The following is a 15,047-nucleotide window of genomic DNA, read 5'->3' on the forward strand; positions in this document are numbered from 1 at the left end:
GTTCTGCTGGGTGGTTGAAGCTGACTTTCCTTCTTTCTTTTTTTTGGAAAGGAGTCTCACACTGCCACCCAGGCTGGAGTGCAGTGGTGCGATCTCGGCTCATTGCAACCTCCGCCTCCCGGGTTCAAGTGATTCCCCTACCTCAGCCTCCCAAGTAGCTGGGATTACAGGTGCCCATCAACATGCCTAGCTAACTTTTTGTATTTTTTTAGTAGAGATGGGGTTTCACTATGTTGGCCAGGCTGGTCTCAAACTCCTGACCTCATGATCCGCCTGCCTCGGACTCCCGAAGTGCTGGGACTACAGGAGTGAGCCACCACGGCTGGCTGAAGCTGACTTTCTTTGGGGGGCACCGAAGTGTCATAGGCCTTGGGTGGTGCTCAGATCTGATGCTGGTCTTTGCTCCCTGTCTACCTGGATGGGGCCATCTGTCCTGGGAAGGGCAGATGCTTGGCTCAACTTTCCAACTGTCACTCACAGCATGGTTTGTCGGCAGGAGGGGGAACCTGGGTGCTGGTGGTGCCTGTGTGTGTGTGTGTGTGTGTGTGTGTGCACGCGCGCGCCAAGCTAAGGTGTGTTTCTGTCCACACCTGTGCTGCTCTTGCACCTGGGAAACAGTCTGTGTCCACCCTATCGTGCTGTGTGGGGATGGCTTTACGAGGGTGTCCAGGTCTCTGTTCTCTATCTGGGCCCCTTCTTGGGCCTAGGCTTTGTCACAGGCCCTGGACCTGGGGAGTGCTGTGAGCTGGCATCTAACATTAGTCATTGATTTTCTCTATCTGGCTCCACCTGGGATCATGATGAAGACAAAAGGGACAAGGTCTTACATCAATTGTTAGAAGTAAACAAGTAAATAAAACAAGAATCAGGGCTGGGCGCGGTGGCTCACACCTGTAATCCCAGCACTTTGGGAGGCTGGGGCGGGTGGATCATGAGGTCAGGAGATCAAGGCCAGCCTGGCCAACATGGTGAAATTCTGTTTACTAAAACACAAAAAATTAGCCAGGTGTGGCGGTGGGCACCTGTAGTCCCAGCTACTCGGGAGGCTGAGGCAGGGGAATTGCTTGAACCTGGGAGGTGGAGTTTTCAGTAAGCCGAGATCACGCCACTGCATTCCAGTCTGGCGACAGGGCGAGACTCTATCTCAAAAAAACAAAACAAAACAAAAACCAACCAAGAATCAGAGCAATCCTCACTTATTGAATACCTGTTATGTACCTGGCTGTGTTCTGAAGGCTTTACATATATATATATTTTATGTTTTATTTTATTTTTTGAGCCTGAGTCTCATTCTGTTGCCCAGGCTGGAGTGCAGTGGCATGATCTCAGCTCACTGCAACCTCTACCTCCCAGGTTCAAGTGATTCTCCTGCCTCAGCCTCCCTAGTAGCTTTGGGATTGCACATGTGCGCCACCATGCCCAGCTAATTTTTGTATTTTAGTAGAGATAGGGTTTCACCATGTTGGCCAGGCTGGTCTCAAACTCCTGACCTCAGGTGATCCGCCCACCTCTGTCTCCTAAAGTGCTGGGATTACAGGCATGAGCCACTGTGCCCAGCCAGCTTTACATGTATTATTTAATATCCACAGTAACCTTCTGAGGCAGGTACCAGTAACATCCCCATTTTATAGATTAGAAGACTGAGGCTTATACAGGTTGTGAAACTTGCCCAAGGGTCCATGGTTCATAAGCGAAGAAACTGGCATTTGAATCCAGGTAGCCAATCATAATGCATTGCCACTCAAGGCCTTTCAGGACTTTGAGGTTCTTAGAGAGCACTGGATCCTTGCTATTTTGTAGGAATGAGCCCAGAGAGGGAGAGTGACATGCCTCATGTCACACAGCGGGCCAGAGGGAGCCTGAAACAGAGTCAGCCTCCAGCCTCCAACTGTACGCTCTTCCCACTATTTACCCCTGCCTGTTTTTGAGAGAGCCCAGGGGACAGGATCCCAGGATTCAGAGGACATGGGCCATGAAGGCTGCCCTGGCAGGCAAAGGGCCAAAGCAACAGGGTAACAGATTCTGATGGACACATCTGGAGAAGTTTCATATGGGAGGCAGGCATGGGGTCAGGAAAGGAGTCATCCACCAGACCCTGGAGTGTAGGTGGCGGAGATGGAGGAGCTTCCTAGACTGGAGTTGCCATTGGGTCCTGCAGGGGAAGAAACGAGGTAGCTTCGCATGGGGAAGGGTTCTCGAGTCCCTAGGGGAGACCAGGATGTGACTTTGCTTTGTGCCTTGGAACCCTTCCTTAGAGAACTGGGGTCCTAGAGGAAGCTGCAGACACGTTTTGGGAGGGGACTTCTGGGGAAGCTTTGGTCCTGCGGAGTGTACAGTGTTTAGGAGTGGCCACAGGAGGTGTCCAGGGGGCAGTAGGATGTGCAGATCCAGAACTAAGGAGAGAGGCCTGGACCAGAGGCAGAGCCCTGGCAGTGGTTTGTGGGCTTGGAGTTCACTGCTGACCCTCAGAGGAGAGAGTGAGTATAGAGAGGTAGGCAACTCCTGGGAAGCAGCTGCTTTATAGAGGAGGGAGGAGACAGAGGTGGAAAGGCCCGAGGAGGCAGAAGAGCCAGGCTGTGCTCTCACCAGGCATCAGGTGTGGCATGCAGAGCCAAGGGCTGGGTCAGGGTAGGGCAGAGCAGGGCATGAAGTGGTGGGAGATACCTCTGTCCATCCCAAGCTCCAGAGTGAGGGGCAGAGGCAACTACAAGCAGCCTCCCTAGGAAATACAGTGCCTGGCAACAGTGGCAGGGATCTGCTCATAATTCTTTTCTTTTTCTGCAGGAGAAGGGACCGCGCCATGCACATCCAGCATCCTCCAGGAGAAGCAGCGTGAGTCAAGCCTGACCCCGTGGGGTCATTTCTTCCCCTTGGATGGGTCCAAGCTTATTGGAGCCTGGGAGGGTGGCAGGATCCCTGTCATCTTTCTACAGGCAGGACCAGAGGGTATGGGGTCACCCAGCCTGAGTTTGGGCCACTCTCTACCCCATGAACTGAGCCCTTAGGATTCCTGAGTTCCTATCACTGGGCAGCTCAGGCCAGCTCACATCCTCCTCTCTGGGGATTCCACAGGGCCAGAGTGAGGGGTGGAGGCTGGTAGGTTGGGAGCATGAGCTCAGCAGAGCAGATGAGATCATGGCATGGGGACAGAGAGAGGAGGACAGGAATGGAGAACACCACCCCCATGCCCATCCCCTATGGGCAACACAGCTTCCAGGAACCACTGATGGTCTCATGGTGTCAGTCACCATGACACCATGTTCAGAGACACCTCATTCATGGATGTGCCAGGGGTGACGATCCTCAGTATTGCTCCATGAAGAGGCCGCCTCTCTGCAGAGCCTGTGGCCCTATGGTGGAGTCCTTGTCCTCTGTGTTATACAGGCATCTCCAGATTTCCTTCCCCTTGTGTTGTCTCAGAGAGATGAGCACAGTATTGGACCCAGGAAAGACTTGGTCAAGATGTGTCCATTTGCTGATATAGTGACCTCAGGACGCTTTCTGGGAGGACTCAGTGGCCAATGTCTGGGCCAGATGTCTTTGCTGTTGGTGGTATTGCCTTTCACATGTGGCTGGGTTGGGAGAGGAGCCCATGTGTGTTTGGGGCAGGGTTGTGCTCAGAACTTTCCTGACTTCTCTCTCCTGCTCCTTTGATCTGTGGTTGCAGCTTTGCAGGGGGATGATCAGTCCATTCTGCCCACCACCTCCCCAGGCTCAGGCCTGTGGTCGCTCTACAAGCTCTTTCATCCCTCAGTTTCATCTCTCAATTGCTAGTACCTGAGATGGAGGCACCTGTGACACCAGCCTTCCTGTGGCCTGGAATCTAGCCTTGAGTGGGTGCACAAGCATCCCCTGTGGGAGAATCTTTCTTTCTTTTCTTCCCTTGCTCTGTCACCCAGGCTGGAGTTCAATGGCGCAATCTCAGCTCACTACAACCTCTGTCTCCCAGGTTCAAGTGATTCTCCCACTTCAACCTCCTGAGTAGCTGGGATTACAGGCTCCCGCCACCATGCCCAGCTAATGTTTGTATTTTTAGTAGACATGTGGTTTTGCTATGTTGGCTGAGCTAGTCTGGAACTCCTGACCTCAGATGATCTGCCCACCTTGGCCTCCCATAGTGCTGGGATTACAGATGTGAGCCACTGCACTCTACCTAGAGAATCTTTTTCTGCTTCTAACATTCAATGGAAATTTCATAGACAAAGTCCTTCAGGGGCCGGTGGGTGTGAATGTCTTTGTCAAGGGCACCCCAAGGCCCAGGCCACAGGGGCATCAGGCCATGGAAAGGGCAGGGCAGAGAGAGGGCAGTTCTCTTTCCTGAGGCTTGTAGGTGTAAGGAACTGAGCTCAGCACAAGGGGACCGTGTTAAAATGCACCTGCGGGCCTTAATGTACAGAGGTGACTGAGCATGTGGAGAGGCTCACGTCATCAAAAGATTTGTCTGGGTACAGTGGCTCATGCCTGTAATCCCTGTACTTTGGGAGGCTGAGGCAGGTGGATTGCCTGAGCTCAAGAGTCTGAGACCAGCCTGGTCCACATGGTGAAACCTTGTCTATGCTAAAATACAAAAATTAGCCGGGCATAGCAGCATGCGCCTGTAGTCCCAGCTACTCAGGAGGCTGAGACAGGAGAATTGCTAGAACCTGGAAGGCGGAGGTTGTGGTGAGCTGACATTGCGCCATCGCACTCCAGCCTGGGCGACAGAGTGAGACTCCGTCTCAAAAAAAAAAAAAAAAGATTTTCAGCACAGGTTTCAAGAGATGGGGGCCACACCACCCAGGGCCACAGGGGAAGCACTGGGTTTGGTCAGGAGACTGAAGAGCCAGGAATCCAACTCAAGGCTGGATTCCAAGTCATAGGAAGGCTAGTGTCATAGGCGCCTCTACCTCAGAACAGCAACTAAGTGAGGAAAGAGGTTGGAGAGCGGCCGCCGGCCTGAGCATGGGGAGGTGGTGGGCAGAGTGGACTGGGCCCCCCAAAGCTGCAAGGCCCAGAGCCCTTGTTGGGTTTTCTGCAGAAAAGGCAGGGCAGAAAAGGAGAACCATGTAGGGCTGGCTGATTTGCGTGTTGGGGTCTCTGGGCTCTAGGGCTGGTGTCTCAGTGTCTGGTAGCTGGCCCTGGGGTGATTTAGGGCCAGGGAAATATTGTCTTGGTGGGTGAGAGTTAGACAGAGAAGGTGGTTAGGGATATGGGTTTGGGATGGGCTCATTTGCCTGTGAAAGGTACCCTGAAAGGGAGTGGTTATTACCTCTAGGAATTAGCCAGCCCTGGGAGGGGCTGTCTCTTCCTGGCTGGTGAGGCCCCCGAGATGTCAAAACATTGTAAAATAACAAGCACGATTAATACAGGGGTGTCACCACATTCCCCAGGAATGCAGGAGAGGAGAAGAACCCATCATCTCCCCTTCTGAACATTTAGCCAAAGGAAACCACAGAGGCAGCCCCGAAGCAAAAACAGCCACCCGACGCGGGGCTTGTCTCCAGGATGCCAAACCACAGCTCCGTTTTCCACAGACACAGTTGAATTGATGAGATGTTTAGTGACCTCTGGACCTGGCTGAAAAAAAAAGTGTGTTTAAATAGAGGCAAAGTCTTTTTTTTTTTCCAGTTACAGATTTTAGTTAGAATTCTATTGCTAAAAGTTGTCATCAAATTCTGCTCCTTAAGAATGTTCCTATTGGACTGGCCGTGGTGGCTTGCATCTATAATCCCAGCACTTTGGGAGGCCAAGGCAGGTGGATCACAAGGTCAGGAGATCGAGACCATCCTGGCTAACAAGGTGAAACCCCGTCTCTAATAAAATTACAAAAAATTAGCCTGGCGTGGTGGCACATGCCTGTAGTCTCAGTTATTTGGGAGGCTGAAGTTGGAGAATTGCTTGAACCCAGAAAGCGGAGGTTGCGGTGAGCCGATATCGTGCCACTACACTCCAGCCTGGGCTACAGAGCGAGACTCTGTCTCAAAAAAAAAAAGCAATATTCTTATCAGGCCAGGAGCAGTAGCTCATGCCTGTCATCCCAGCACTTTGGAAGTCAGAGGCAGGTGGATCACCTGAGGTCAGGAGTTTGAGACCAGCCTGGCCAATATGGTGAAACCCCATCTCTACTAAAAATACAAAAATTAGCTGGGTATGATGGTATACACCTGCAATCCCAACTACTTGGGAGACTGAGGCAGGAGAATTGCTTGAACCCGGGAAACAGAGGTTGCAGTGAGCCAAGATCCCGCCACTGCACTCCAGCCTGGGTAACAGAACAAGACTCCATCTCAAAAAAACAAAAAAGAGTGTTCTTATTTAGCAAAGAATGACATCATATATGCAGATGAATTTTGGAGCTGAAATGGTACCTTGGAGGTCGTCTAGGTTGGGGATGCCCAAGTGAACCCAACATTTTCAGCAGTGAGAAAAACAATAATACTGTAATGTGTTTTTCCATAATGTTGAATGTATTCAATAGAGAGGACTCCTTTTCACATAATTCTACAATTATGTCCTGCCTGTTTTTGGCATTAAAATGCTTTTTCTTTTAAGAAACAATGGTGATGATCGATGGTAATGTGTTTGTTTATTTTTAGTGCAGTATTGGCAGAAGAAAAATCTGTGACCTGAATTAAGAAAAGAATAATAGCCATGCCTTGCATTTATAATGGTGCATTTCCACATAAAGTATACTTGCATGCAAATTATCTTATTTAATAGTTCCACTGGGTTTTTGAAAACCCACTAAAAACAAGTTTGTGAGGTGGTAAAAATTGCCCTGGAACCAGGAGTCAGAAAATCCTGGGACTGGTGTGATGGTGTCTGGGATTGCGGGGTGGTAAGGCCTCGGTCTCACTCAGCTTCTCTTGTTTCGTAGCTGTGACATTTTGGGCAAGTTACTTGATGTCTCTGAACCTCAGTTTACTCAGTTGTGGAAAGATGACCATACTGTCTGCTTCTTAGAGTTTCTGAGGGCACCAGAGATGATATACGTGAGATCCTAGGATCCAAGCAGGGTGGATAGAAAGCGTCTGATGGTTCTCACCTGTTATCGGACAATGTGCCTTGGGAGCTGGAACACCTGGCACACGTGTGACGATGCATCTTATCAATGGAGCTCTCAGTCTTTCCAGTGCTCTGTTTGTCCTGTGGCTGCCTCAGTTGCTATTGTCACAGCAGTGGCTCCTCAAGCGTTGGAGTCCCCAGAGAGGAGGGCATGAGCCGGCCAGAGAGCACTGGGCCTCTTGGGTTGGGAGCATGGGGAGGGAGACCTCCATGGGTCTCTCAGGGCATGTGCAGGTATGAGGTTGCAAGGCCTTGTCTGCAGCGGCTATGCCGGGAGGGGTGTCCTGGAGGAAGGACACTTTCTTCTTCATAGCTTCCCCAGCCTTCATCGTGCGGTTGGACAGGCTCGTAGCCTGCTGTCACTGGCACGAGCCTGATATTTGAAACCAAACTATAGGAAGCCAAGGGAACCATTGTGTGTGGGGCACACAAGGGGGGCAGAGGAGAGAGAGGGCCTTGGACTTGGGGGAGGAGATCTGGGCTCCCTCCTGCCGAGTTGCTGTGCAGTCTCAGCTGCTGCCTGGGGTGCATCAGTCTGTACATGGAGTCCCTCCTGGGTCTGACATTTTCAGGGTCTTCTGTTGCCACATATCTGTCCCCGGCCTCCTCTGTCTGTACCTGTGTTTCTGCCCTGTTCATGCTGCTCCATTAGCACAGTGACCATTTCCAGAGCGCTTCCAGTACACCTGCCATGGTGCTGGCTGTAGGGACCCAGGGAGCTTACGTGCTTCCCTTGAGCCTCACTCCTGTGCTTCCCTCCAGTGTGAATGGCACCATCCTCCATGAATCCAAGCCAGAAACCTTCTAGACTTCTCCATCTCCGTCACCATCCACTGTTAAATCAGCCTCTCCTAGTGCCATTCAACCTCCAGCAGTGCCCTGAGACCCACCCACTCCTCTCTGTCCCCATCCCTTCTCTAGTTCAGGCCCCGTCTTTTCTCTCCTGGACCATTGCATCCTCCTCTGCACTGGCCTCCCTGCCTCCCATCTCACCTACTCTGGTCCTCCTTTCAGAGTGTCAGAGAGACCTTTGGAGGAGGAAATCCTGATCCTCACAGCTCCTGCCTCCCCTCCCACGGGGAGCATGAACCTTGCCTCCATATGACCTTACCCGCCCACTTTACCCCCTTCCCTTCCACACTGACTCTGGGAGGAGCATGGACTCTCTAAGCACAGTTTTCTTATTGGCTAATTGGGAAGCCCGAGCATCCCATCCATTCCTGTGGAGGAGACAGGCAGCTCCTCTGCGGCAAATGGTGGGAAGGACCAGCGTCCCTCTGGACCCCGCACTGTTGGCATCTGCCGTTGCGGCTCCATTCAGGGATGCGGGGATCGCATGCGCTGAATCCATCAAGCACAGCCCACCTCTCCTGCTGCAATCTGCCACCACCATAGAAGAGGCAGAGGGTAGAGCTGTTGTCTCAAAGGGGCAGTAACTCACCTTCCTCTGCCCACAGCCCCATCCAGGAACGTCTGGTGGGAGGAGGCGCGGACTCTCCCAGGAGACCTGCGGCTGCCTCACCCTGTCCATGCCTCTCCCTTTCAGTCTCAGCAGCTCCACCAGGTGCAGGGTAGGAAGTGCGAGTTGAGAGGAGGCTCCCTCTTCCCCACACCCTGCAGGATGGGTTGAGGGGCACATTCTACAGCAGGAAGAACTGTCTATTGTGGACCTCAAAGTTGGACCCAGCCTGTGTGGATGACAACAGCCACCTGACACATATGACCCAAACCCATGCTGGTCATCTCATGACTTTGCCAGGGCCAGTGCCTGGCATCAGCTGCAGGGGTGGGAGCAGCAGGCAGCTGTCCCAGGTGCGGGGAGGGTCTTCCCACAGCCACATCCACACATTAAAGCAGGTGCTCCGTGGGGCTCTGAACTTCCTCTCATCCCTAGAAAAAGACCTGGCAATGGTCCACAGAGTCTCAACTGTAGTCCCAGTCTGACCCTTTATCTTCATCCTCTACCGAGCCTCTCTGCTAGCCACCAACTGAGCCCCAATTTATCCCCAGCTGGGTCCTAACTCCAACCACTGGTTCTGGACTGAGCTTGGGGCCTCGGCTCAGACACAGAGATGTAGATGGCCCAGCTCACCTCTCCCCATCGTGGGCACATGGTTTGACCTCACACCCCACTGCCTAGGGTCAGCGACCAGAGGAACCGCGCTGAATGCCCTGACCAGCCACCAAAGGGCTTCCCTTCCCACATATCCTCAGCCCCTGGCCTCCCCAACAAGACCTCCTGACAGAGGATGCATGAAGCCCCTTGCCCACGGCTGGCCTCTCCACTCCTCTGCCTAGTAACTGGGTCTTTTCCTGGCCTGTGTGGGCAGCTTGCTGAGCACAGCTGCAGATGGGCTATATTTAGCCAGCTTTAATGAGCACAGGGTGGCAGACGTCCGCCTTGGGAGCACTTTTCTTGCATGTGTGTGTGTCTCTGCTTGGCATGTTTCCTTCTCACTGTGTGTGTGTGTGTGTGTGCCCTTGCACTTGTGTGTGTGTGCATTAGCGTCTACGCCAATGCAGTGGTGCATTCACTTTCATGAGGATGAGTGTGCGTGCGTCTCTGTGCGTTTATTCAAGTCTATCTACGAAGCATCTGTGCTTTGCTTGGACACGTGCAGCTTCTGACACTTATAGGGGTGCAAAATGGGAACAAATTATTAGTTCGCTCACCCATTTGTTTAAAAAATATTTAATGAGCACCTTTATATGCCAGCATCGTGATCATCTTTGGGGATAAAATAGAATGAAAACAAACTCAGTCCCAGCCCTTAAGGATCTTGTCATCTGGGAGATGGAGGAGGGGAAGATAATAATCAAATAGTCATAAAATAAAAAGCATGAGGATTAACCCCAGGAATGAGAGGACCATGGGGCTTTTGCAGAGGGGACAGTAAGAGAGGAAGGCCCCCAGCCAGAAGGAACACTGAAGTTCCTGTGGGAAATATTTAGGCACAGGGCAGTGTAGAGAAGCTCCAGGTCCGGGGAGCAACACGTTCAGGGACTCTGCAGTGAGAGGGAAAGGGGATATTTGGAAACGGGTTGAGTTCAGGGAGGGAGGGGCGAGTGTGGGAGAGTGGAGCAGTAGATGGGGGCTTGGTCAGGATGGAGGCCTGGAGAGGGGTGGCGTGGGAGGAGGTGATGGGATTTGCATAGAGCACTCAGGGTCCAGTCCGTGATTCCATCAGGGTTCTAGCAGGAAACAGGAAGGCTCACACAAACCACAGGTGGAGGAGGGCTTAGCAGAGGGACTTTATTCACAGGTGAGTGAGGCTTTAAGGAAACCAAGAAGGTATTGGCAGTACCCTGGGGCTGCTCCCACCCCTGAAGGAGAAGAGGCCAGAGAGGCCTCCGCATGAGCTGCAGCCTCCAGCAGAGACCACCTTACAATGGCCCGGCATGGAGGGGGCTCCCTCGCCCCAGTTCTCCTCCTGGTGTTTTCCATTGGCTACACCCAACCAGTAGCAAGGTGACCTTGGGGCTGAGTTGGGCAGAGATGGGGCACTGTGGCTCTGGAGGGGCAAAGGGAGACCTCGCTGCCCAGTCTACTTACTTCCACGTCCTTTTGTTTGTTTTTGTGTCAGCCACTTTGAGTCTGACTGTGCATTCCCATGCAGCTGTGCCAGTGAAGGACTCCTCCTCTGTGTGTCCAGGGGCTTCAATTTCTTCCTTCTCCTGCCATCACCCCAAAACTCCAGGTCTTCCCCACACTCTGGGGGTGGGGGGAAGGGTGTCTGCATGCATGCACACGTGTGCAGGGAGTTCTTCCTCCACACCAGAAAGCATGAGGACCCTGGAACCCAGCCTGGTGGGCCCTTTGGTCCTGGGCTTGCAGCTTCTGGCCTAGGGTTCAGGCTCTCTGGCGCCTGGGATGGCCAGGTCTTCTTATGTTGTTCTCCATCTTCCTGGAGTTGCAAAGGGTCCCCTGCAGAGGACTGTCTCCTCCACTTGGGGCCAGGGCTCAAGGATCTCTTTTCACCCTGAAGCGTTCTCTGTCTCCTCAAATCTTTTCCTCTTGGGAACAAAAGAGCTTTTGGAAACAAAAGCCAGGAAGCTCTGCCACAAACCTTCCCAGAGGCAAAGGAGCCAGAGCTGGGAGAAAATATAAACTGGTATCTTAAAAAAAAACACCCTGCTACATGCACTTTAAAAAAATTCTTATTTTTAATCTGTCTTTGGAGTAGGTAGCACATGTACATGGTATAAAATGCCTCCCTCTCCTGTCTTCCACCTCACACAGTTCTCCCTAGAAGCAAAGATTATAACTAGTTGCTTAGATTCCATTTCAGAGATAATCTCTGCATACATGAGCATATCCATACAAATATACATATATATATACACACACATATATTTTTTTTTGAGATGGAGTCTCACTCTGTTGCCCAGGCTGGAGTGCAGTGGCATGATTTCGGCTCGCTGCAACCTCCGCCTCCTGGATTCAAGCAATTCTCCTGCCTCAGCCTCCCAAGTAGCTGGGATTACAGGTGCCTGCCATCATGCCCGGCTAATTTTTTGTATTTTTAGTAGAGATGGGGTTTCCCCATGTTGGCCAGGCTGGTCTTGAGCTCCTGACCTCGTGATCCACCTGCCTTGGCCCCTTCAAAGTTCTGGGATTACAGGCGTGAGCCCCCGCGTCCGGCCTATGTATATTTTTATACCTACACCCTCACACAGATGGGAGCACACAGTTCTTTTCATCGTGCACCTTGCTTTTCTCAGATGCTGATGCTATATCGTGATTGTCTTACTAGCTCGGTACACTTAGAGGTGAGTTGTTTTTTTCCATGGGTATATGCGATTTCACTGTGGTACAATTTATTTAATCTGTCCCATACTGGTGGACATATAGGTGTGTCCTGTCTTTTGCTATTGTAAACAGTATGGCAACGGTTAGCATTGTACATAAGTCCTTTTGCACATGGGCTTGGAATTGCTGGGTCAAAGGCATTTTGTGTTTTGAATGACATTGCCGAATGGCGCTTGACAGAGGCTGTACTGATTTTTACTCTCACCAGCAATGAATGAAGAGAGCGTTTTCCCACACCCTGGCCCACAGGGTGTCATAACTGCCAATCTAACAGGTGGGGGAAAAATATAGTTGTCTTAGGATAATTTCAATGACCCTTCCTCTAGGTTAGCGTTCTAAGGTTGAGCACCTTTTTCAGACTTGTAAGAAACACTCCCAGTCCCTGTGCTGGAAGCTGCACACACTTGGCAGGGATTCCTGTGCAGGAGTGCGTGGGCTGGAGTGTGCTGTTGCATTCCTTTGTGTTTGTGCTGACTTCCAGTCAGGGCTAGAGTGGACAGCAGGGTCCTTAGGGGTTAGGGCCTAACAGTCTAAGCAGTTCCTGCTCCTCATAGTAGTCTCTCCCCACTCTTTCCTCCCTGCCAAGAGTCACCCTGAAGAGGCAGGGCTGCGGCGTGAAGGCATTAGTGAGAACAAAGAGACCATCCCTTTCTTACTCCCTTCCTTCAGGACGATGAAGAGCCCTGGCCTGGTGACTTGGGTTCAAGCCCTCCACTTATATCCTGAGAGAAATCGCTTCACCTTTGCAATCCTTGGTTTTCTCATCTTTAAAATGGGGAGAGCACTCCTGATCTCATAGGATGAATGTGAAGATTGCCTGAGCCACTGGATGGGGACTAGAAACTCAGGACCAATCTTAGGAGGGCTGTGTTTGTTGCAGAAGAGTCTGTAGGGGATACCAGGGTTTGCAATGTCATGTCCCTTTAGCATCACTGTGTTATGGTGGCAGAGTTTTCTCATGGTTGTATATCTGGAAATTTCACTGGGTCTGATTCAAGATGGCACCTCTGATCTGAACTGGGATCCTCCATGAGATCTAAACTAACCCCGTGTTCCCTTGGGGTGTCTAACAGCATGTTCTCAAGGGACAGGGTTTGGGGCATAGGCCCTCGCAAGGGCCAGGCCCTGGTCTGGGATAGTGTCTCTGTGAAAGGCTCACTGGCCTATTGAAGGTTTGGACACATTCCATTGGCCTCGTTAGTTGGATGAATCCAGCCAGACACGATTAGATTCTGACCCTAAAGGGTTAAGGAGTCACGGAGGGACCTCAGCCTCCAGCTCCCCACCCCCCATGAAGCTTCCCTCCCTAGCACCCTGCTAAGTGGCCACTTATATAACTTGCTTGTCTAACTTCAGTAAAGGAGAACACCCTGTCTCCAGGTCAGCACGGATCACTCTTGAACTGCTGTAAACATTTCCTAAGTTGTGCTAAAACTTGGAATGACTCTCCAGAAACCACCCCAACTCCTACTCGTCCTGGCTCTGCCTTCTGCTCCCTTGGCCCACACAAGGCTCAGCATAGATTTGCAGGCAGCCACTGTATCCCTTGGAGCCGCTCCTCTCCAGGCTGGGTCTCTCGACCTCCTGAGCCCTTTCTACAGCTTTCCTGCCCTGTTATTGGGCATCAGACATACCCTCGAGGGGGGCTAAGCTGCAGGGACAGGGCAGGGATGTCCCCTTCTCATTTTGAATGGAGATCTCTGGTTTATGCAGCCTCAGAGGTTGAGAAGTAACTGTGGCAGTCCCATTACCCTAACTCGGGCTGTTTGTAGCATTTGGTCATGTGACTGATCTTGGGCACATGACCTAGGTCTTTATCATGTGACCTGACCTTGGTCACATGATCTACTCTTGGTCATGTGATCCCAGGTGCCTGTGAGATCTTTGAAGGCAGGCGCTGTATCTGACTCGTCTTGCTGTTTTCAGCCCTGACACAAGTTTGGGCAATAACCAATAGGGTAGGAATCGGCAAGTGGTATCGAGTTTTGTTTTGTTTTTTAAAGCCCCTGGAAAGCTTACTTTATTTTATTTTTTTTGAGATGGAGTTTCACTCTTGTTGCCCAGGCTGGAGTGCAATAGCGTGATTTCTGCTCACTGCAACTTCCACCTCCCAGGTTCAAGCGATCCTCCTGCCTTGGCCTCTCGAGTAGCTGGGATTACAGGCACACACCACCACCCCTGGATAATTTTTGTATTTTTAGTAGAGACAGGGCTTCACCATGTTGGCCAGGCTGGTCTCGAACTCCTGACCTCAGGTGATTCACCTGCCTTTGCCTCCCAGAGTGTTGGGATTACAGGTGCGAGCCTCTGCACCCAGGCTTGAGTTCATTTTTAACCCAAACACAGAATCTTAATTCACTCATCATGTTCCACATTTATTCTTTCTTTCCACAAGCATTTTTTGTCCTTTTATATTCCCTCATTAGCCTGTCAGCTCCCAGAGGGCAGGACAGCATTTCACACCTTTTTCTTTTTAGGGTTTATATTGACTCAATAGGAGGTTGCGGCTGGTTTTAAAACATTCCTTGCATAAACATGATACATACTTGTATTATCTGTCCAATAAACCTTCATAAATAGTTTTAAACTAAAAGAAATAGGGACTCCTTAGAGAAAAATTAGAAAATAGAGGAAAGTAGAAAGTAAAAAAAAAAAAAAAATTGTCCATTGTCCCAGTATCTAGAGAAAATCACTGTAAACATTTTGGTGTGTTTCCTTCTAATATGAGACCCCAAGTTCCTTCCCCCACCTCCCCACCATCATTTAGATTGTTGTTTTTCATTTTCTGCAAAACGAGGGACTGGGAACCTGCGGAGGAGGTGGCCTGCAGTCTGGCTGGTGAACAGGGTCAGTGGCTTTTTTTTTTTTTCTTTTGAGACAGAGTCTTGCTCTGTCATCCAGACTGGAGTGCAGTGGCATGATCTTGGCTCACTGCAACCTCTCCCTCCCAAGTTCAAACGATTCTCCTGCCTCAGCCTCCTCAGTAGTTGGGACTACAGGCACGTGCCACCATGCCTGGTTAATTTTTGTATTTTTAGTAGAGACGGGGTTTCACATGTTGGCTAGGATGGTCTCGATCTCTTGACCTCGTGATCCGCCTGCATCAGCCTCCCAAAGTGCTGGGATTACAGGCATGAGCCACTGTACCTCGCAGGTCAGTGGCTTTTAAGTTTCATTCTGTGGAGCCTTCAGG

General features: G+C 51.1%; 1 protein-coding gene across 1 annotated transcript in view; it reads left to right on the plus strand.

The window, feature by feature from the left end:
* PITPNM3 (PITPNM family member 3) overlaps positions 1-15,047 on the plus strand; it is an 87,630-nt gene that overhangs the window by 35,281 nt on the left and 37,302 nt on the right. Inside the window, exon 3 of the mRNA XM_021672728.2 lies at positions 2,785-2,832. Within this exon, the coding sequence (XP_021528403.2) occupies positions 2,785-2,832 (48 nt within the window). The remainder of the gene's footprint in view (positions 1-2,784; positions 2,833-15,047) is intronic.

Source organism: Aotus nancymaae, unplaced genomic scaffold (assembly GCF_030222135.1).
Source record: "Aotus nancymaae isolate 86718 unplaced genomic scaffold, 86718_ANA_hifiasm-v0.15.2.pri h1tg000072l, whole genome shotgun sequence".
Taxonomy (NCBI): Eukaryota; Metazoa; Chordata; class Mammalia; order Primates; family Aotidae; genus Aotus; species Aotus nancymaae.